The 23,244-nt window shown below is 44.0% G+C and overlaps 1 protein-coding gene and 1 long non-coding RNA gene across 3 annotated transcripts; both read right to left on the bottom strand.

Moving 5' to 3' along the window:
- Positions 1-6,583: 6,583 nt before the first annotated feature.
- LOC100383732 (uncharacterized) lies at positions 6,584-7,780 on the bottom strand. The gene has a single exon (NM_001176369.2). It carries the CDS (start codon positions 7,742-7,744, stop codon positions 6,827-6,829), a length of 918 nt encoding a protein of 305 aa, NP_001169840.1. The 5' UTR covers positions 7,745-7,780; the 3' UTR covers positions 6,584-6,826.
- Positions 7,781-14,725: 6,945 nt separating this feature from the next.
- On the bottom strand, positions 14,726-18,522 carry LOC103639432 (uncharacterized). Of its 2 annotated transcripts, none has more exons than XR_002749530.1 (3): positions 18,500-18,522; positions 17,603-17,665; positions 14,726-14,818 (listed from the first exon to the last, which is right to left on the bottom strand). It is a non-coding gene; the product is annotated as an uncharacterized lncRNA (long non-coding RNA). The 2 variants fall into 2 exon arrangements; XR_559434.3 differs by lacking the exon at positions 18,500-18,522 and adding an exon at positions 18,328-18,342.
- Positions 18,523-23,244: the final 4,722 nt, after the last annotated feature.

Below are 23,244 nucleotides of genomic sequence, written 5' to 3'. Positions count from 1 at the left end.
TCCATAATATATTTGCCTTTAATAAAACCATATTGAAAATCACTTATCACTGAAGTGATGCAGCAAACCAACCTATTGGTTAAGACTTTGGTGATAATCTTGTAACAAACATTAAGCAAGCAAATTGGACTGAAGGCTTTGATGTCAATTGCATTAGAGATTTTGGGGATAAGGGTAACCGTCCCGAAATTTAGTCTCTCAATGTTAAGAGTGCCATCATGAAAATCTTTAAAGAGGTTAAACAAATCACTCTTAATCGTGTCCCAAAATTCCTAAAAAATTCAGATGGGATGCCATCTGGACCAGGAGCTCTATTATGCTTCAAAGAAAACACCACATCCTTAATCTCATCAATAGAAAACGGTCTCGACAGGCTATCTCTGTCAGCATCATCAAGCATTTTCATGTTCAGCATCATCAAGCATTTTCATCATCAAGCATCCTTAATCTCAAAGAAATATTAGTTTCTTGAGAAGGACCGAAAAGATTTTTGTAGAAAGAAGTCGCTAGTTGATTGATTTCAACTTCATCTTGAGCAACCTTGTCTTCATGAGTTAGTCATAATTTTAAGCTTCCTTCTCTTACCCTTGGCCAATAGATGAAAATATTTTGAATTCTCGTCGCCATCCAAAATGAATTTGTCTCGCGCTCTCTGTTTGAGCTTTAATCCTTCCTCATCCACTAATTTCTTAAGATTCAGCTCAAGACCAAGTTTCTCCATCATAGCATCTTCTGAGAGACCAACCATTTCACTGATGTTATCAAGGTTTTCAATTCTTGTCATCAGATCTTTTTTCATATTTTTGTAATGTCCTTCAACGTTAATATTCCATCCTTTGAGCATTTGTTTCAGACGTTTAATTTTTAATTTCCATATATCAATGCTATGGTAAGCTTTCACTGGGAGAGACCAGTTATCTATCACTTTTTTTGTGAAAATCTGGTCTAAATTTCCAACACAACTCATATCTGAAAACTCTGGAAACATTAGGGATAGCATCAGTCCGAAGACACAAAGGAACATGATCCGAGAAGGACCTATTCAATCCGTGAACAGTGACGTTGTTATAGGCAAGATCCCACTCAGGGCTAGCCAAGAATCTGTCCAATTTTTCAAAAGTAGGGTCATTCTGATTATTAGACCATGTGAATAACCTATTATTCAGCTCAAACTCCACTAGCCCATTCTGATCAATAATACTGTTGAAGAGAAAACTGCACTTACTAACACCACTAGGTTTGTTTTTCTCTTTAGCTCTTCTTATAATATTAAAATCTCCTCCAATGAGCAAGGGAACATGGCTTCTCGAGCAAAATGATGAAAACTCACACACAAATCTGCTTTTATTCTCCTTTTGAGCAGCACCATACACGTTAACAAAATTCCAGATAAGATTTTTTTTTCTCTGTGCAAAACCAGAGTGCGAATCATGAACTCGCCTGTTTCATGTTCTCTCACATCAAACACCTCGGAATTAAAACCCACCAATAAAATACCAGATCTACCATTAGGCGGAGCAGAAAACCAGGCAAAGGATTTGTTACCAGCAATTGAAGATAACCAAGAATCGCTGAATTGACTCTTTTGAGTTTCTTGTAAACCAATAAAATCGACTTTCTCATCTCTAATGAGTTCTTTCAGAAACTGAACTTTAGAATTATTCCCTAGACCCTGACAGTTCCAAATGAGGTATATCATCAAAAAGGATCGGGGGGAGGCCAAAATTATCTGCTTCCTTCCTTCTATTAGGTGTACACCTAAACTTGGGGGAAGCTTTTTTTGCTGTTTTTTTCGATGTTTAATTTTTCTTCCTTTCCTTAAAACCATGACATCCAAAAAATCATAATCAATGTTTTTGTCAGAGTCGACATGGACACGGCTATCCATGTCATTATGGTCATCGGAAAGAGGCTCCTCTTTTTTGTTTTGCAAGATTGAATAGCCAGAGTCTTTCTGGACAATTCTAATTCTTTAATCAGATCAAGATTAGCCATAGCTGTAGATTCAGATGGGCCCAAATAAACTCCTAGCTTATTGGAAATATCTAACAAATCTTCATTATTAGCATCAAGTAAAGAGAAAGAGTTATTATTCGTACCTTTGTTAAGGAAGGCATCTTTAGCTTCAGCTCTGGATATAGCCTTATCCGCCACTTTAATATCTTCATTCTTCTCAAGTCTCGAGCTCTTTCTTATGCCTTCAGATGTATTCTCACTTGGTTTTTTACTTATCAGACCTTGTTTTTCTTCTTCGGTTGAGGGGACTAAGATCATCTCACCCACTGTGGCTTCAAAATCAGTTTGTTCTTCTTCCATATCCTTAGCAAATTCTTCCAATTCTTGAGAACTCAGCAGATCATCTTCATTTGGGTCAAAATCAACTTTCTCATCACTAAAGTCTTCCATTCTCAGACCCTCACCAGTTTTATCTTTAGAAGTATCCATGAAAACCTCAGGAGGTTTAAGGGATTCTTTGCCTTGAGAGGAAGACTCTCCCAATCTAAAATTAGGTATGGGATCTTCATCTAAGGCTTCATCATCATTTCTAGGCTTTTCCCAGATTTATCAAACACTGGATCATTTATCCCATGAATTTCAACAGAAGCTCTCTTACCCAAATTAACTGTCTCATCATTCCAACCTTCTTCACTGATGGATTCAATTCTAAAATAAATGTCATATAAAAATGGTTTCACAGCCACTTCCACAACAGGCGGAATCATAGCCAAATTTTAATATGGACTTTAAATCTCACAATGTCTTTAGAGTCTAGGGACATAAGGTCAACTTCCTCCACAGCACCAATCATGGAAACAATTTCATAGATCGATTGGTAGTTTTGTAGTTCCTCGGGTACATTCTCAGCTACAACCCAAGCAGTATGCAATCTGGATTTGGGTTTGGCTCGAGAACTCCACGGGACTACAACAATCTTGGCACCAGACATCTTCATTTTGAGTTCAGGAAAGCTTATCATCTCATCAAGTCGTTCTTGTGAGGGAAATTGCATTAAAAATCCAGAATGACACTTTGTGGCCTTCCACATTTTTCCCCAAGGAAAATGGAAACCAAAATCTTTCTCCAGGTCTTCTGCTGATACTAATCCCTCAATCACTTTTACCAAGCCGATGAAAACCCTTTTTGGCTTTTTGAACATTGGTTTAGCGAAATGAGAGAGATAAAACCCTAGACCATCAGCCTCCATACCTACTATGGGCATGCTAGGCTTGTTTTGTTTCGGCAAGACACACCGAGATGTGACATGGGTATCTTTATGACAGATATCACACCACAGAGCATTAAAACAGTTTCTAGCAAGATGACCTTCAACCCCACATTTCTGGTAGAATGCGGGACGAACAGGCTCATTCTCTTTTTTCAAAGTAGATGGAGATATGATGGGATTACCTGATTGTATTCCATCTCCCGAGGAAGAAGACATTAATCCTTCATGTTGATCAGATTTCCCAAGCTGCGGCTTCAATCTCCAGCTAAGATTGCGGTTTCTGTTCCAGGATTGAGAACCCTGGGCATTTTCTTTTTGTCCCCAACGATCCCATTGGGGATTTTGAATGTTCTTGTTCTTCGGATCCATCTCACCGGACATCATAGAACTTCGAACACCACCCGACCCCAATCGAGGCCACTCCTCCTCAATCACCGGGGGACGCAAGGATTTTACGCACCACCCGCCATGAAAACCAGATCGAGAGGAGAAAGGGAGCGACCAGAGACGCGAGAGGAAGGCGGCGCATTGAGGGAAAGAATGAGAGCCAACAAAATCCGGGGAAACCCTAACCTGGTTTTGGAGATCGCTGGAGAACAGGGAATCGCGGTAGAGGGTTGATGCCATGACTCTTGGGCTTGGGCTGGGAAGAGCGACTCCACCCCCGAGCGCCATCCCTCCCAAGACAAACGGGCGCGACATGGACCTAGAGACACGACATAGGAGGGCACGAGAACTCCCTGGGCCACACCGCGCACTGTAGACGACGGCCCAACATCCTCCTCACGCGCGCCAGATCGATTTACGCCATGGACAACGTAAGCAGAGACGTGGGAGGAAGAAGATGTCCCAGCCCAAGGGATCTTTCGCTTTTTCTTTTTCGCCATCTTGTTCTGCAGAGCGTGTAATTAGGCACCTGGATTGATGGATCGGTCGGTAACAGCTCTCGTTCGCCACAAGGTTGAGCCACAGCAAGCCGGTACAGTTCCCTATTTCCTTTGGGATCTCTCTAGAGAGCTGGTTTCCAGCAAGCATCAACACGAGAAGCGAGGAGAGGTTACCGACATCTGCAGGGATACCACCAGTCCGCATGATCAACTCTATGGAACACCATTTCCTCAGAAACTTCGTCAGGAGCAAATCGCAGAGACGACGATCACACCACACGCAGTGGAGAGCTTGAAGGCGACGGGCTCTTCCACGACATCAAAGTGGAAGAGGGTTTTGTGAACAGTGCAAGTTCCGTGGGAGGTGAAGAGCCACTTCTCGAAAGAACCGCCTGCGCGAACTCACCAAAATTATTATAATAGGGCGAGGGAGATGACCCACCAGTAAGCAAGAGCAGGGGGGACCTGAACCATAATCGCGGAGGATACACCCAAGATGCATTCTCAAACTTACTAGGGAAGGAATCAAAAGACCCCCTACAATTCTGACCAGAAATTCCTAAAATTTGTAGATTATTGCCCGAAATAGAATATCCTCAGATATTACGATAATCCTTCACCGCTAGGCCAGAGGGAGCATTAATGTTGGGGACCATATCCTGCCCAATATTCCTTGGGCGTTGTTCGAAAATCTTCTTGAGCCGCCAAATTAACTTCCGCGAAGCCTAAGGTCGAACGCGATAGTCCCTTAATGATGACCGAAAGTTAAGGCCCACAAAGCGGTCGTTACTGGAATTTGAATAATTTTGAAATTGCCAACGCCCAGCAAACCCTCTGCCATCCCAGCGTGGATTCACCGCCAAGATCTTTGAAGAAAAAGAAGAATTTGACCGAGATACCAACCGATCATTGGAGGGATGCAAAGGATAAGAAATCCGATTGAAAACCGAAGATCTCTGCCGCAAGCTTGAAGAAGAAGGTCCGGACCTAACCAGATGTCCCAAAGGCACCGAGTTTGCACTTGACAAAGCTGGCTTACAAACAATATCAGCAAACGAAACCGACATATTACGGCAACGAGAAACCAATTTCCAAGACTTTGATTCTTCATCATAATAGAGCTGCCATTCTTTGCTCCAATTTGGGCCACCAGAATTCCAAAGGTGCAGGTACGCTTTGAACGAAGGACAGACATAAGAACGAAGCCGATAAACTGCGAAGCCAACATCCTTGCAAGAAGGCGAGAAGCGAAAGACCCGATCCGACAGAAGAGTAACCCTAAATAAATCCGCTGCTCCACCAATGAAGGATTGAAGAAGAAACCCCCACTGTCTATGTGCTCAGACGCAAGGAGCACCTGCCGAAGGAGATGACTAAAAAAACTCATGGCGATCGAATTTACCCGGGAGAAGGTTGATTGGTCAATTGAACTTGCTGAAGATCCATTCCTGAAAACGAAGACCACCGAAGAAGTCCAGGGCAGAGCTGCCCGACCCAATCGAGGGGCCCCCCATAGCCACGCGCTGGGGGGCACACCCAGCCAAGGCACGCCGGCGGACGACGAGGGCAACCTAGCCAGAGAGCCGCGCAGCCATAGGACAGGCTGGTATATCTTGGCTTACAAATCAGTTGCCTCTTGGTCTCTTTGATTTGAGGAAACGTCCAAAAAACACAATCCTCTCCCCTTTGGATGTGGATCGAGTTGTGTAGATGTGCATTGTGCAGAGAGCGATGTCAAGGAAGCCCCCCAAATAAAGTAATTTTGATAAGTAAAATTTGATTGGATCGTTGTGGGGGGTCAATCGCCCGTACCTCTTCATCTATATAAAGGGTCGAGGTCTGAATCCGTTACAAGTCAGTTCTTGAATTAATTATGTAGGTTTTGCTAACAAATCTCGCAAGAAATCTGAAACCCTAATTGATTCTGCGTACGGTCGGACGATCCACACTGCTACGACAGACAGTCTGGACCGCACTGCTAGTTTGGAAACTCCATTTTTTTAAAGGGTTTCTATTTTTCCAAGGAAAATAAACTAATTTCGTTTGAAAAAATAGGAATCATTTGGAAAAATAGTGTTTCCAAACTAGCCTTAAAGAAGTTAAAAGTGAAACTGACAAAAAAATTATAACACCCGAATTTTGCCAGCATATATCCTTCTTCTAGAAAGAATTTGGATATCTTTTAGATGTGAACGACTCAATCAATATGTGCAAAAAGTCAAGCGTTTTAGACATGTTCAATAACCAAAATTTTATTTGTGCCATATCTACTCAGAAATTACCAAAAAAAAACATTGTAACTCTTGTATAAACAGAACTGTACAAATTGACTGCAATAGGTATAAAGTAAAAAAAAAACTCAGTGCTAGAGCACGACATTTTTAGTTCCTAGTTCTTGTCTTGTCACCACAACGACCTGTGAGCCAAATAACTACATCTTGAACAAAGAATCACCAGCAGAAGACCAACATTTTCAGCATTCATCAACACTTGAAAATACATCACTATAAGATTACTACAAACAGATCAGACAGGCCACTGATCCCTTTTCTATACAACAAAAAAAGACAACCTTTTTTTGCAGCCACTCACTTAACACTACTATTTAACACTAGCTAGCCATGACAAGTTCAGCTCCAAGAACGGCCACTCAAAGGGGAAGAGCAGGAGAGGTGTTCATGGAGGTGGGGTTGGTGATGGCATGCGCCACCGTCTAGCCTTGCCGGCGGCAGCCGGCAGCGAGGCCGTGCATGGCGCCGTAGTCGCGGGAACCGAGCCCGAGGCAGCCGAGGAAGATGCCCTGCCGGTACGGCAAGAATGTGCGCCGCCGCATCTCCTCCGCTTCTGCGCGCCGGGTCTCGTACAGCCGCGTGTGCGCTGATCTCCTCGCCCTCCCGCGGCCTGGTGAGGCCGCTGGGGGGTTCGTCTTGGGCGCCGGCGGCGGAGGCGACGGGTTGGAGGGTAGAGGTGGGTGCTCGGCGCCGTCGAACTTGCTCCGGTGGAGGATGTCCTTCAAGAAACACCACCTGCGGTAGCTTCTTGACGAGGAAGAGGAAGCAGAGGACGCCGTGGAAGAGGAGGAGGACGACCGTGACGCCGACGGGGCTGCCTCGCCCGCCGTTGGTTCCATGGACTTCGACGGTGGGGCAGGCGACGACGACGGCGACAGCCAGCGGTTGCGGAATGGGGAGAGGGAGCGGTACCGGCGGTGCACGGACCGGCTCCGGAGACGGCTGCGCTCGTCCGCCCCCACAGGCGCCGGCCGCGAAGGCGGCTGTGGCGGCGGGTTGCCGGCGGGGACGCCTCCGTTGAGAGGCGGGAGCACCTGCGGGCGGAGCAGGAAGGACGCTAGCCGCATTGGTCGGATCTGACCGTTTTGGAAGAGCTCGTCGGCGGAGGACATCGCCGCCGCGGCGGGAGACGGGCAACGCGAGGAGAAGTCGAAGTCGAATTGGAATCCATACTCATCCGCAGTGCCGGGGCTCGCCGGCGCGCTGTAAAAGCAACCGACAGCGGAGAAGGACGGGTCGCGGGCGGGGCTGGACGGCGCGCTTACAAAGGGTGTGGAGCACTCACCACTTGCGCATCCCACGTCGCCACTGGCAGAGTGGTCGCCGGAGCTGGCGGCCATCGGGCCGGCGACGGGTGGTGGCCAATGGGGATGGTGAGACACTGAAGTAAAGAGGATTTAAAAGCGTTCGAGAGGAGTTTGGTTAGATCCTGGACACTTTCTGATTTGCCCCCCTGGAAATTTTGAAATTCTGATTCTTCTTGGTACAGACCCCTGACCCCTCCGGCCCTCCTCCTAAGATTTGATTTTGCAACTAAATTCTTAGACTATATCCAACAGACTCTCTGTCACACCCTCTATCTCACTCTCTATTTTAAATTTCACTCTAAAATCAGTGTAATATATAGTACGAAACAGTACTTTGTATGGCCTTTTACACAGTTTGCTCGAGATAGCTTTAGGTTAACAAATCTACACTTATCTAAATTTGATTTGCAGTAGTTTCTTGGTGTTTGAAACTTAGGGCCCGTTTGCAAGGACTCAGTTTTTAAGTAACCGGTTTTATAGAAATTAGAGTGGTTTCAAACATACCAATTTATATCTCAAATAAAAATTTGTTCTCAGTTTTTTAAATAACCAAGAAGCTATTATCCCTTAGTTAAGTCAGATTTTGTTTGTTTAATTACATCATGTTTTTATTGGTTTCATAGAATTTATATATTTTGTCACCGCTTTTAAAAATAGAGAAATGATATGCTAACAATTGTGTATTAAAAAACTAAAAGTTAATTTCTTACAAACTAAGTTCTAAACATCCCACCTAACTTTCTTTTTGCATAAACTAGTTTTAATAAACTGGAGATAGAAACTGGTTTTTTAAATAACTCGTGTGCTTCTAAATAGACCCTTAGTTGCTATATATTTGCAGGTTATTAGTTCTATTGCCATTGTCATTCTATTGCCGACCATTGTCATTCTGTATTGCCGACCATGTTGAATCCACGCTTATATTATATATTTGCAGGTTATTAATTCTTATTACTAATCATTGGTTTCCATTAAACAACGTCAAGCAGCATTTATAAACATATTTTTTACTAGTTCCGTAAAAATTCATTTTTTCTAACCCCTTAGAGCATCTCCAAGGTGACTTATAAAAATATCCTATAATTTAAAAATGAGTGGATTTTATAGAATTTATGGCATCAACAAAATATTTCGTTCCAACAATAAAATCTCAAATCTAGATTCTAATGCAGCTCATGACAGTGTAGTATATTTAAGGTACTTGAGAGGGTATCCTATAATTTTTTACCAAATTTTATAAATGCGGGACTGTTGGATTAATTTTTACTGCATAGAGCCCTATGTTTCAATTTTGGACACCGAGATATTGTTGGAGATGCTCTTATACAAACACATAGTTTGTGGGTTGTTATTTCACTGTATACGCAGACAAAATATTAATATGTTCTACAATTATTTTATCAATTAGTAGAAGTTGATATATTGCTTTAATTAATTCTTATAAAATATAACTACAAAAGATATGAATGTATTTTCTTTAACACAGGTTAAGATGTCATGTTCCCCAAAAATAGTTTGGACTCACAAAATAAAAAAAATCAAAGGAACCTAATAGCGTTGTAATATACCTTTGCAATGTCTATGACGATGCATGTCTGGATCGGGCTAATATTCTGTATAGAGAGTCCGAAAGACAAATAAGTTGTTTTGGAGAAAAAAATAGACTTGCTCCTTCCATATACACTCTTCACTAATGCTTTTGCAAGAAATATCCCAATCGGCCGGTCAACATTTCCTATTCTATACGACTATATCGTTTTAGTGTTCACCGCTACAAAACTAAATTAGAAGGCAAACACTTTTATTTATAGAGACGTGCTAAAAGTGCTCCAAAATTTTAGAAAGCTTAGCTATATATATTTTTTGCCAATCCATCTGAAGATACATCATAACAAATTAGGGCCTCCTAAAATTAATTAACAAAGACAGATCACTTATAGATCCAACTCTAAAAAAAAAGTTTAGAGACAGATACTCTTTAGAGGTCCGCTTTAGAGCATCTCCAATAGTGTTTTAAATCAGTGTCCTATCTTAAAATGTAGAGCTTGACTTATAAAAAAAATATGTTAAACAGTAACCTATTTATAATTTTTATCAAAAAATATAGGTCACTGCATAAAGAGTGACTTAAATATACTATATCTTAGACTAGTGCTCTATCTTTGTTTTCTATATCATTCTCACCATTTTCTTTCATAATAATGTATTTACTTTCCTAAAATATATGATTTAGGGCTTAACTGTTAGAGCATAATTTGTTTTTAGTGCTCTAAACACTTTAAATGATATATCATTTTAAATTTGGGACACTATTTAAGTCACTTTGTTGAAGAATAGGCTTGAAGATCAGGCGTCGCATTATCCAAACTTATATGTATAACTTCTACTAAACCATATGGCTTATTTTGTTAAAGGGGGATAGTAGAGGATTAGAGATGATTGAGTAAAAAATAAACTAATTTTCCTTTAAATCTCTCTAATCCACTTTTTACTAAATAAACCCTTAGGCTAGTTTAGAAGCTAAAATACCGGAGGAGATTGGATGAACTAAAATCATATTCATATTCAATTTTTAATAAGAAGAGAATTTTAGTCCCTTTGATCCCCTCTAATTTTATGACTTTTAAACTAGACTTTAACATTTCATTTCTTTCCCTCTCCTAACCGGGTATCCTTTTCTATCATATCACCTCGTATTCTCGTTGACCGTTCTCGCTCAAACTTAGGCCCTGTTTCAATCTCGCGAGATAAACTTTAGCAGCTTTTTTAGCTACTTTTAGTCATTTGTAATCTAAACAGGAAAGCTAATGGTGGTAATTAAAGCTAAACTTTAGCACTTCAATTCATATAGCTAAAGTTTATTCATGAGATTAAAACGGGACCTTAGTACTACCTTCAATCTTATATATTTGAGGCCGGATAGTGTATTTTTGAATAAAAAAAGTCAAGTAAAAAATGAAGTGAATACTAAATATTAGCCGAAAAAAGCACTAGTCGGTCTGATCCAAACACTCCTAATAGTCCAAGTAATAGCTAAAAAATAAATACCTTACAATTAAAATGTTATTATTAAATAGTTTTCTCAAACTAAGTACTAGATAGAGGATCTAAGAGAAGCTCAATTAATAAAGCTATTGTCCTAGAACAAGCTAGGACTAATAGTACGTAATTAAACACAAGGCCTTTAAACTGGATCGGAGCTCTATCGTACAACTATACTTTGCTGCCACGAAACATGCATGCTACCTGCCCACACGCGCCCGAAGCATCTCTGCTTCATTGTGGTTGGTTTGAAAAATCAATCCATTCTATTTGAGTTAGTGTATCATAAACCTATTTTACAAATTTAGTAGGATAAATTCATTTATCATATTATTACTAATTATGAGTCTATAAAAAATAAGATGGTGATACATCAAATTATTCTATTTTATAAACCAAATAAAAATGAGAAGTTAAAAGATAATGATCTTTCTTATTTTTCAAACCAAACACACTAGTAATCTTTGCATTATTCAGAGAACGGCTTCGTTGACATCAAAATATGAATATGAATGTGCGTTCATCCCAAGCGAACAATTAATCTCTTGGCTTCTGACTTTCCGTCGAACTTCGAAGGCTTATTTCATGCGCGCTAGCTAGCTTCTCTTCTGACGACACGAGCCGTACGACGTGTATATGTCCATAAGCTTTATTTTTGGATCCTAATTAGCTTAGCGTGTGGGTGGATGATGTTTGATTCCGATCAAGTGGGGGAGGACGGACAAAATTTATGGTATATGGCGAACCAAAAGATGCCAGCACTGAATAACTAAAATTGTTAACATGTGAAACAATCCAACAAAACTTTTAGATTTGCCCGTTCTCCAAATTCAAAAATGAACATCTAAGCTTTACAATTTAGAAAGGAGATGCTCATATGCAAATGAGATGCGGGCGGCGACGATGAGCACGTAAGGCTGAGACAGAGCCAAGGGGCATCTTGCTAAGCGTATAGACACGCTCGACATTGGTGAGCCAATCTATGGTCGACGAATGCCCGTCCCATGGAACACAGAGGTGTGTCTGATACTGGAGTCTGGAACACAGAGGTGTGTCTGATATTTCACATAAAAAATTATTAGCTTAATTGATCTTTGCTTAAATTATTATTATTAGAATGAAATTCAATTTCAAAGATCCAAAGTGAATGTTATAGATTTTTGTCTCAGGAATTGGTCATAGTTTATATAATTAGTCTCCTCCTAAATAATGAACACTATTTACTATTATTACCTACGGTTCATGTCCCTTTCGTGTTATATATGCGGCGCATACGTATGTCCATTCTTTCAAGTATATATTTATGAGGCACATGCATGCATGCGTGCGTTTATGGTAGAGTGGAACTAGAGCTCACAAACATACAGCGCGCGAGCATTTTTCATGCACTTATCGTATGATACTAGATGAGTGCCCGTGCGTTGCAACGGAAACATATAATACAATGGTAACTTATGTATAAATATATATTATGCTGAAATGTATGTTATACTGTTATGAGAAAATATTTTGTACATTACAATGAGAACATATAATATCACGATAACACATGAATATATAATACCACGATAACTTATGTGCATTGCAACAGAAACATATAATATCACGATAATTTATGTACAAATGTGTATTATACTAAAATGTGTGTTATATTGTTATGAGAAAATATTTCACGCATTCGTGGAGGAAGAGCTTGTTTTCTGAGTGGTATGGTCTTTCTCACGCTCTAGCTGATGCTTTTGTCTGTCGGAGCCGTCCGATTTTAGGTGATAGCAGTAGGTTGACGAAGTGTTGGTTGCTGGAGGAATTGTTGGAGGATCATCTAGGTTAGTGCAACGCATCGCACGACGTGTTGGTTAGCGACCCTTGCACCCTTGAATGGTAATACCGGGCCTGTCACTCTTAGTGGCATGGCTGCAAGATTGGTAGAGATGGAGCATGTCAGAAAAATTGGATTCAGGCCTACCACTCTTCCTGGTCTGTTAGTTGTGACTGAAAAACAGACTGATGGGTAGCCATAAGTAAGAAAATGCAAACAGTTACCTACGGGAATCCTTCGAGCATTCTGGGAGGCTAGTTTTGGACCTTCCTTTGTAGGAATTGGAGTGGAGTGAATGGTTGTCGTCCTGCAAGCAGCAAATCAAGATCAACAGTCAAGTGTGAGCGATTTTTCTATCACACCACAGGCCAACCGCATCGCCTAATAGAGTTTAGTGTTTCTTGGGATAAATCTTTCAAGAATCACTATCAGTTCACCGTCATATATCAATTGACGAATCCTATTGGGTAACTAATAATACATTACCCGGGTTAATAAATCTCATCAACCAATAGATGTCAACGCAAACCATTGAAAGAAAAAAGGAGATTATGTTACCTTGGGAGAGAAACATGCTTCCTGTCAAGCATGACATTTCTCCCTCCATTTTCCTCTAAGCTAACAAACAAAACAAGGCCGCTTTGTTGAGTACAAATGAACAAGGTAATAATACATATAGAAAAGAACTGTTTTATTTGTCTAATGATGGTTTTCTGAATTAAAACTAAAGTTTATTTATCATATGCTTTCCCATAGAATAAATATGCATATTTTCATTGTATTGCTTGACACAGTTATAGATAATTGGGAACGCCAATTCATCAGAAAAGAGAATATGTATAGGCCCTTTGTTGACAAGGAAAAAATCAAAAAGAAGTGATCACTCTATCCCAAATCCACCCATCCTAAATTAGTTTAGGTTTTAGATTTCAAACGTGGGAATTTAGAAGTAAAAATGTGTGGTGCGGAAAAAAACAAGAAAGAGAGAAATAGAGATAGAAATGTGTTGCTAAAAAAGATGCATTGTTAGAAGAGAAATATGCACCGGAAAAGTGAGTATGAAAACTATTTAGAACAAAATTTAATCATATAACATTAACTACTCTAGGACAGAAGGAGTACCTGATTTCATAACTAAAAACATTTGACAATAAAGAACTTGCATGGAACTGACCATAACACGAAACTTTTTATAATTCAGTTAGCAACCGCTTCTTTGCCACATAAGAGCACCAGGGTATTTACATCTTTGCGCATTAAAACAATAAATCTTAAATTTAGTTTAGCAATTAGTACACATCCTAGTTTTTAGATGATGATAACTAAACTTAACTGAAATTTCCATGGAGAATATTTGGTGCCCGAGTTTAATTGACAATTTATTCCATATAGCAATAAAAATCATAGACTTCATGCATTTCTTGCTCGGGGCTTGAGGAATGATGTACAAATATCTGTTGTCGTCTGGTTCATAGAAATCTGGCAAATATTGAGGAGCTTGATATCAGAGATAACTCATTGTATGGACCCATTCCGGAAAGCATCGTCTAGCTTATGCCACTATCTAAAGAGGAGTAGGATGCAAGATACTTACATGGTCGAGCTGAGACTCCAAATATAGTCTATAGTCTTACTAAAAAAATTCATATACCATGAAGGTCCATCTGGCAATCTGAACTTTCTATGGAGTAGACGTTTATGAAAATACCATATATCATATAATATTTGCACATAATGATTTTGGCCAGTAGTATCTTAATGAACTCATATTATATGGCGTATGTAAGAGTATACACGAAATCACTCCCAATAAGATAAGGATTCACAACCGTGTAAATTGAAGTGACTGATTGATGGAAAAGACAGCATATAATAGAAGAAAGCTTACAAACATCAAGCACCGAAAGTGGTAGCATAAATAGAACATTTGTCAAACACATTCCATGTTCTTTAGAAGATAATAATATTTATATGTTAAATATCACATCACATGAGAAGCAAAAAAACACAGATAACATAAGATGATAGTATAAGAAGCATTTCAGAAAAAGGAACAAGTTATGGTATCAACATAATCTGCTTGCCTTTAATGCATCAATAACATGGAGTTGGGCATATGTCAAATCATCTGCAATCCCAGTGAATCTAAATCACATCAAGGGAACCTTAGCCTTCTCAACAGTGTGTACTTCTGATACTTCTGGTCTGCCCTGAAGAATTTGTCTCAAAACAACAAAGAAATGGTACTGCAAAATAGACAGGAGTTATTATGTTGACATTATGAATCAATATCGAGTGTTGAGTCGGAGTAAAGATACGAAACAAAAAGAACCATACCCACCTGCAGTGTTGCAAATCAAGGTCCAAGACAAAGTAAATCAATGTCAGATTCAGGTCCATGAGCCTTGAGAAAAGAAACAAGGATTTCCATTAGTAGACCCCAAAGCTTGAAGAGCAATGGTGATAACTCATCTCCCTATAAACACTAAAAAGTCTAGAAAAGGCAGGCCAATGTGTTTGTTTGTTCAAAAGAAAAGTGCAGTATGGGGGAATGCAGCTGCTGATGCTTTTATTTTATTCGGATTCATCGAACTATGTCATAAGCCAAAAGTATGTCAAAATAGAACTGTGCTCGGCAGTAACGTGTTTACTACAATATCCACAATTGAGGGTGCAGTAAAGCTGTTTGAAAAAAAATCAGATCACCTGCGATCGTTTTATATTAGGACTACCCAAGGCCCAAAGGATGTGCTTAAGGTATAATGTAGGCTAGCTTAAAACACAAAACATGTGAATCATTGAACCTATGATATATAGCCCATGATGTGACGGTCTAAAAGAAATCAAAACATAAAATTAGGCATCGCCCTGTAAACAATATGAACGAGAACATAAACTGCGCAAGAATTTAGACACATCAAAAGTGCAAGGACCAAATTCGCCTATCTCCCACATAGCCACAGTGTGTACGAACCGTGTGACAAAGAAATGAACTACAAAGAACAAAGTGTGCCAAAACCCAGAAAAAATAAGACTCTAAAGTCGTGCGGCTCTTTCTTAGCTTACCCCTAATGTGTAAGAATCGTATGTCAGGACGGTAGCTGTGGCCAGTCCCTGGGGCACACTCTGCTCATAAGCCACCGCGTTGGCCCAATGCATCACTATCTGAGGGAAGTGCACCAAATCACAAGATGCTTTCTTTGAATTGACAATCCAAACCGAGATAAACAGAAATATAGACTGTTTTGAGATTTGAGATGGTCAGTTTAGAGTTTAGAAATATGCTAACGATTATTACCAAACACATGTATGAAACACATTCAAAGCTTGGACAAAGTCACCAAAATCAATGACATCCCTTTTCTTGACATAAAAAAGGTCAAATATTTGAGGCCAGTTTCATGTAAATTTGAGTGATGACAATAGTTCTTAAAGCACAATATAATAGTGATGAAATTCAAATGAGTATAGTTGTAAGCAGATGCATACCCGATTAGTGAAAATATTTTATTTCCTATGATTCTTAAATAATGCTAACCGGAATTCTTCATGTGCAATATAAAATTTTATGTCCACAAAATTTTAGTTCTCAGTGGCAGCTCCACATGGTAGAGCTTCAGCTCATTTTAAAGTTGAGCCAGAGCTCAAGACCAAGAATGAAAATTTGACTTGGATATACATCTAAAACAATTTGTTTGGAGACTTTGGATTAGGTTGAAATAAAAAATACTCAATGAACTGAATTGTAACCATGTGTTGGTGGCCAGTGAATCAACTGGATCAATTAGATTGCCAAAACACATTACATGTTGGTGTGCCATGGCGTCGCCTTCCGTTTCTTTCTTGTAAGCATAAGAAACGGTGATTCGACAGTTGCATAACTGTTGGTTGTTCATGACCTTAAAATATAGCAGAGAAAGTAGCATGAAACAAATGCCAGACAGCCAGAACCATTGCAAATTGAAATACAAGAAATCAGTGTGATGATTCCATTACCTCTATTGCTTGACTAGATGATTCAAAGGACTCATAGCTCACAAAGCCAAAACCTTTCCAATTTTAGGATCTTGCATTATCTTTGACAAAAGAAAAAGAATATCAATAAATTATTGCAGGTGACAACTATGCTTCATAAAATAACAGACCGCAACAGATGATGTGAGGTGTTACTCCTAACACCAGTTTTAATTTTATAATTGATACATGAAACTTACAGGATCATTGATTAGATGAGTTTATCTTAGGAGCATGCACACACGGAGCTATGCCTAGAATACCCAAAAGGATATATGAGCAATATCAAACAGGATAATGGTTACCATGATTTTAGCTCATCTACTCTCTAAGCTATTATTGTATTTTGTACAAATGAAAGCAAATAGTGCTATCAAGTGATGAGCACTTAATAATTTGAAATTGACTAAACACTGTTACACATAAGTTATATTGGCACAAGACCTTGAAAGTAGTTGAATTATGAGATTCAAGTATAGTGAATTTAGTTTACTTTATATGTAAGCTATCGCTTTTTTATTTGATTCAGCCATTTGTATAATCCTGGTACTCATAAATCAGATATTATGTTCACCAGTTTGGCTGCTAGATAATCACCAAATATTATTCCTACTACAATATTCCTACCAATTTGAGGACATAGTGTGTGTTTTGAACTCAAGAATTGTACATAATGCTGAGATACACATTGCACAAGGTTGTCTCTATTTAGAAGAAGAAAACCATGTAATGCCCCTCTGTGGTCCTTACCTGGGAGCTTGGGGATGCTGAGTCTCTCGCAGAGCACATTGCAGAAATGGTTACAATTCCTAGAGAGGTGAGAGGTGAGAGGAGATTGTACGAGTGGCCCAACCACTCGCGGCTGAGCCCCCACAGGATCCAGTATACCACGCTCGGTCTCAAAACAACAAAGAAATGGTACTGCAAAATAGACAGGAGTTATTACATTGACATTATGAATCAATATCAAGTGTCGAGTCGGAGTAAAGATACGAAACAAAAAGAACCATACCCACCTGCAGTGTTGCAATACAAGGTCCAAGACAAAGTAAATCAATGTCAGATTCAGGTCCATGAGCCTTGAGAAAAGAAACAAGGATTTCCATTAGTAGACCCCAAAGCTTGAAGAGCAATGGTGACAACTCATCTCCCTATAAACACTAAAAAGTCTAGAAAAGGAAGGCCAATGTGTTTGTTTGTTCAAAAGAAAAGTGCAGTATGGGGGAATACAGCTGCTGATGCTTTTATTTTATTCGGATTCATCGAATTATGTCATAAGCCAAAAGTATGTCAAAATAGAACTGTGCTCGGCAGTAACGTGTTTACTACAATATCCACAATTGAGGGTGCAGTAAAGCTATTTGAAAAAAAATTAGATCACCTGCGACGTTTTATATCAAGACTACCCAAGGCCCAAAGGATGTGCTTAAGTTATAATGTAGGCTAGCTTAAAACACGAAACATGTGAATCATTGAACCTATGATATATAGCCCATGATGTGACGGTCTAAAAGAAATCAAAACATAAAATTAGGCATCGCCCTGTAAACAATATGAACGAGAACATAAATTGCGCAAGAATTTAGACACATCAAAAGTGCAAGGACCAAATTCGCCTATCTCCCACATAGCCACAGTGTGTAAGAACCGTGTGACAAAGAAATGAACTACAAAGAACAAAGTGCGCCAAAACCCAGAAAAAAATAAGACTCTAAAGTCGTGCAGCTCTTGCTTAGCTTACCCCTAATGTGTAAGAATCGTATGTCTGGACGGTAGCTGTGGCCAGCCCCTGGGCACACTCTGCTCATAAGCCACCGCGTTGGCCCAATGCATCACTATCTGAGGGAAGTGCACCAAATCACAAGATGCTTTCTTTGAGCCAAAAAAAACCGAGCGGTCGAGCCGCCTGTTACCTTCTTGAGCTCTCGGATCACCTTCTCCATCTTATTTTCATCCTTCGGCGACAAAACGACCCCCTCATCCTTCAAGAACTGGGCCATGACAGAGGGCGCACGAATTTGTCGGAAAGAATTCGGAGACTCGAAATGGGAGGGGGAACCCGATCAAGGTTGAACCTCCGGGACGGAGCTCACCTGCACGAGAGAACTGCTGCGGCAATGATTCACCTCCGCGAGCAAGCTGGGGTGGGGCTGGAGCTGTATGTCGATTGAGGCTGGGGGAGGAAGCGACGATGGGATCGAGGCCGGCCGCGAGGAGGCTGTGGAGGTAAGGGCCCACTGCCACGTCGCCGAGGCGCCGAAGCCATGTAGGAGGAGCACGGGGCACCGCGGGGGCACCTAGACCTAGCGCCGCACGCGGCGCCCCGAGTTCTGTCGTTGCCGCCATGGGCATTGGGGGTGGGTGGGAGCACGAGGTACCCTATGGACCTTTGCCGTTGCAATGTGCAGAAGGGTGAGTGGCGGGGGCGGGCATCGCGCGACATCGACGGTGTCTCGGGCGGGCTTGCGCGGTGTGGCTGTTTGGTACGGGCGGGCGCTAGCAAGCTGAGGCCGGGGGGACGGGGGCGCGGGCTGTGCGGGTGGTTCCCGTGCGCGTAGGGAGGCGGCCGATGCGGGCGTGCAGTGTGGCATGGCTGACGGGTGTGCTGTAGCGGCGTCGCGCGGCGGGATTCGTGGAGCGGTCGCGGCAGGGGTTTCGCGGAGGACGGGCGTGGGGTCGCGGCGGGGGCAGTCTACACTATGCCCTTAATAGTTATTAGAGATTTGAGTTGCAAAAGACTGGAGATCTTGAGTTAGTTCTTGGCATAACCATCTTGAGGAAATTTTCTCTAACAAAAATAGTGGGAGTCCCCTTTCGTCCGGACATAGTGTTCGCTCTCGTGCATCACTATCACATCCAGGCATTGTGACAGACATTAGTCATATTTAATGGTATAACATAACAGTGGTACGACACTGAAAGCTCAGTGACAAGCTAGTGTAATGGACCATCCCCACAAAAAATAAATTTAAATTTAAAATGGACCCTTCATAAAAAATAAATTGGCAATTAAAGTGGACATATGACCCACACATACCAGATATTAAACTGCAGATATTACACTTTATTTTTGCTAAAAGGTTTACAATTAAAGTGGACATATGCCCTACAAACACCATATATTAAACTGCAGATATTACACTTAGCCAAAAGGCAGAGAAAGTTATGAGTTCAAAATAAGACCTACCCTTTTATAGTTTTGTCGGGGACCATAATTAGGGGTACCCCCAAGACTCCTAAATCTCAGCTCGTAACCCCCATCAGCACAAAGCTGCATAGGCCTGATGGGCGCGATTCCGGTCAAGGCTCCGTCCACCCGAGAGACACGATCTCGTCACGCCCGAGCCCAGCCTCGGGCAGGAACAGTAGACCATGGCAGATTTACGCCTCGCCCGAGGGTCTCCTAAAGCAGTGGGCGCACCCTCGACTTGCCCGAGGCCCAGCTCGAGCAGGCTTCGCGGAGAAGCAACCTTGGCCGGATCGCTACGCCAACCGACCGTATCGCAGGAGCATTCAATGCAAGGATCGCCTGACACCTGATCCTAACGCGCGCTCCTCAGTCGACAGAGCCGAAGTGACCGCAGTCACTTCGCCGCTCCACTGACCGACCTGACAGGAAAACAGCGCCGCCTGCCCCGCTCCGACTGCTGTGCCACTCGACAGAGTGAGGCTGACAGCAGCTAAGTCTAGCCTCGGGCGCCATAGGAAGCTCCGCCTCGCCCGACCCCAGGGCTCAGGCTCAACCTCGACGCTGGACGACAGACTTCGCCTCGCCCGACCCCAGGGCTCAGACTCAGCCTCGACCTCGGAAGACGGACTCCGCCTCGCCCGACCCCTGGGCTCGGACTCAGCCTCGACCTCGGAAGACGGACTCCGCCTCGCCCGACCCCAGGGCTCGGACTCAGCCTCGACCTCGGAAGACGGACTCCGCCTCGCCCGACCCCAGGGCTCAGACTCAGCCTCGACCTCGGACGACGGTCTCCGCCTCGCCCGACCCCAGGGCTCAGACTCAGCCTCGACCTCGGAAGACGGTCTCCGCCTCGCCCGACCCCCGGGCTCGGACTCAACCTCGACCTCGGAGGAGTCACCGCCTCGCCCGACCTCGGGCTCGGACCGACCACGTCACAGGGGGCCATCATTACCCTACCCCTAGCTAGCTCAGGCTACGGGGAACAAGACCGGTGTCCCATCTGGCTCGCCCCGATGAACAAGTAATGATGGCACCCCGCGTGCTCCATGACGACGGTGGCTCTCAGCCCCTTACGGAAGCAAAGAGACATCAGCAAGGATTCGATAGCCCCGACAGCTGTACTTCCACGGGGCTCAAGCGCTCCTCCGACGGCCACGACATCACATGAACAGGGCGCTAAAACCTCTCCGACAGCCACGATGGCATGTACTTAGGGCTCTGGCTCCTCTCTGCTAGACACGTTAGCACATTGCTACACCCCCCATTGTACACCTGGGCCCTCTCCCTACGTCTATAAAAGGAAGGTCCAGGGCTCTCGTACGAGGAGGTTGGCCGCGCGGGAGAAAGGGCTAGCGCACAAGGCTCTCTCTCTCTCTCTCTCTCTCCCACGCGAACGCTTGTAACCCCCTACTGCACGCGCATCTGCCCTGGGCGCAGGACAACACGATGGCCGCGGGTTCCCCTTTACTGTTTTCCCCCCTTTGTGTTCCGTCTCGCGCCGACCCATCTGGGCTGGGACACGCAGCGACAATTTACTCGTCGGTCCAGGGACCCCCCGGGGTCGAAACGCCGACAGTTGGCGCGCCAGGTAGGGGCCTGCTGCGTGTTGACGAACAGCTTCCCGTCAAGCTCCAGATGGGTAGTCTCTAGCAACCTCTTCAACCCGGGACGATGCTCCATTTCGGGAGCTTTGAGTTCATGTCCCTCGACGGCAGCTACGACATGATACTCCTTCCTCCGCCGTGTGACAACGACAATGGCGGCCGTCAGCCCGCCCGCCGGTGGCGGAATCGACGACGTCTTCCCCACGTGGCGGAAGAGCGACATCCGGGTCTGTCCCGTCACCTTCCCCGCCGACGGAGGAGGAGACGGGGCAGGCATGGCCAAGCAGGAGGCGACACCTCGTCGGCTGTCGAGCGAGTCGACGGTGCCGGCGCCCCAACGGGGGATACGTCGGGCGTTGACCTCGCGTCTGAGACGAAGACGAGCGTCGTTTCCCCGCAACACGCCAACCCCAAGCAGACGGACGACGCTAGCACACTCGCGAAGGACTTGCTGGGCGTTAGCCTCGTACCTGAGACAACGGTGCAGTCTGTCCATGACGCAACTTCCTCACCACCCGTCGATCAAGAGGTACCGTCCGTTTCCCATCCCATGCCTTTTAGATTCAGTTGCGACCCACCAAGCGACCCCGCTTCGATGGACGCTTTCATAAAGGCACATCCAAACACTCTGGGGTATCATATGCGGTCAACGTGGGACCAACTGACGGTCGTCTCGACCTACGGGCCCCTGGGTTTCGAGGAAGATGACGAGCCCGACTCTGGTTGGGATTTCTCCGGGCTCGATAACCCCAGTGCCATGCGGGACTTCATGACCGCATGTGACTACTGCCTCTCCGATTGCTCCGATAGCAGCCACAGCCTCAGCGACGAGGACTGTGGCCCAAGTCGCGAATGCTTCCACGTCGATCTAGGGGGTCTCGACGAAGGCAACCATCTTGGTATGCCGGAGGACGGTGATCCCCCTAGGCCTGCGCCTCGCGTTGACATCCTTCGGGAGCTAGCTGTGGTCCTAGTCCCTGCGGGGGGTCAGGACGCATAGCTCGAGCAAATCCGCGAGGTACAGGCCAGGCTCGACGAGGAAGCAGGACAACTTGTGCAGCTTCGGCAAAATATCGGACAGGAGTGGGTAGGCCGAGCACCGGTCGGAGAAGCGCGTCATCTGGCCTAGGACGTCCAGCACCGCATCACCGATGATGCCAGGGCAAGGCTGCCCCCGGCTTCCAGTGGGGTCGGCTAGAACCTGGCTGCAGCAGCGATACTACTCCGAGCGATGCCGGAACCATCCACCACCGAGGGGCGCTGTATCCAGGGAGAGCTCAAGAATCTCCTGGAAGATGCCGCGGTCCGACGGGCCAAGAGCTCTGCCTCCCGAAGGCAGGGGTGCCCCTGGAGCATCGCGCCGCGACTTCCTGATTCGTGCGGGAAGCCTCGGTCCACACCGGACGCACGCAGAACTCAGCGCCTGCGGCCCCGGGTTGCCTCGGCAACGAGCACCACCACCACGACCGTCGAGCCCACCTCAACGAGAAGATGCGCCGAGGCTACCACCCTAGGCATGGGGGACGCTACGACAACGGGGAGGATCGGAGCCCCTCGCCCGAACCACCCGGTCCGTAAGCTTTCAGTCGGGCCATACGACGGGCGCCGTTCTCGACCCAGTTCCGAACCCCGACTACCATCACCATGTACTCGGGGGAGTCGAAGCCGGAACTGTGGCTCGCGAACTACCGGCTAGCCTGCCAGCTGGGTGGAACGGACGATGACAACCTCATCATCCGCAACCTTCCCCTGTTCCTCTCCGACGCTGCCCGAGCCTGGCTGGAGCGTCTTCCTCCTGCGCAGTTCTCCAACTAGGATGACCTGGTCAAAGCTTTCGCCGGCAACTTCCAGGGCACATACGTGC

The sequence above is a fragment of the Zea mays genome, chromosome 1 (assembly GCF_902167145.1).
Source record: "Zea mays cultivar B73 chromosome 1, Zm-B73-REFERENCE-NAM-5.0, whole genome shotgun sequence".
Taxonomy (NCBI): Eukaryota; Viridiplantae; Streptophyta; class Magnoliopsida; order Poales; family Poaceae; genus Zea; species Zea mays.
The sequence above is the reverse complement of the archived record's forward strand: the minus strand, read 5'-3'. Positions and strand labels throughout refer to the sequence as shown.

Coding starts and splice junctions, on each gene's coding strand:
- LOC100383732 (NM_001176369.2), bottom strand. CDS start 7,744: ATGGCCGCCAGCTCCGGCGACCACTCTGCCAGTGGCGACGTGGGATGC.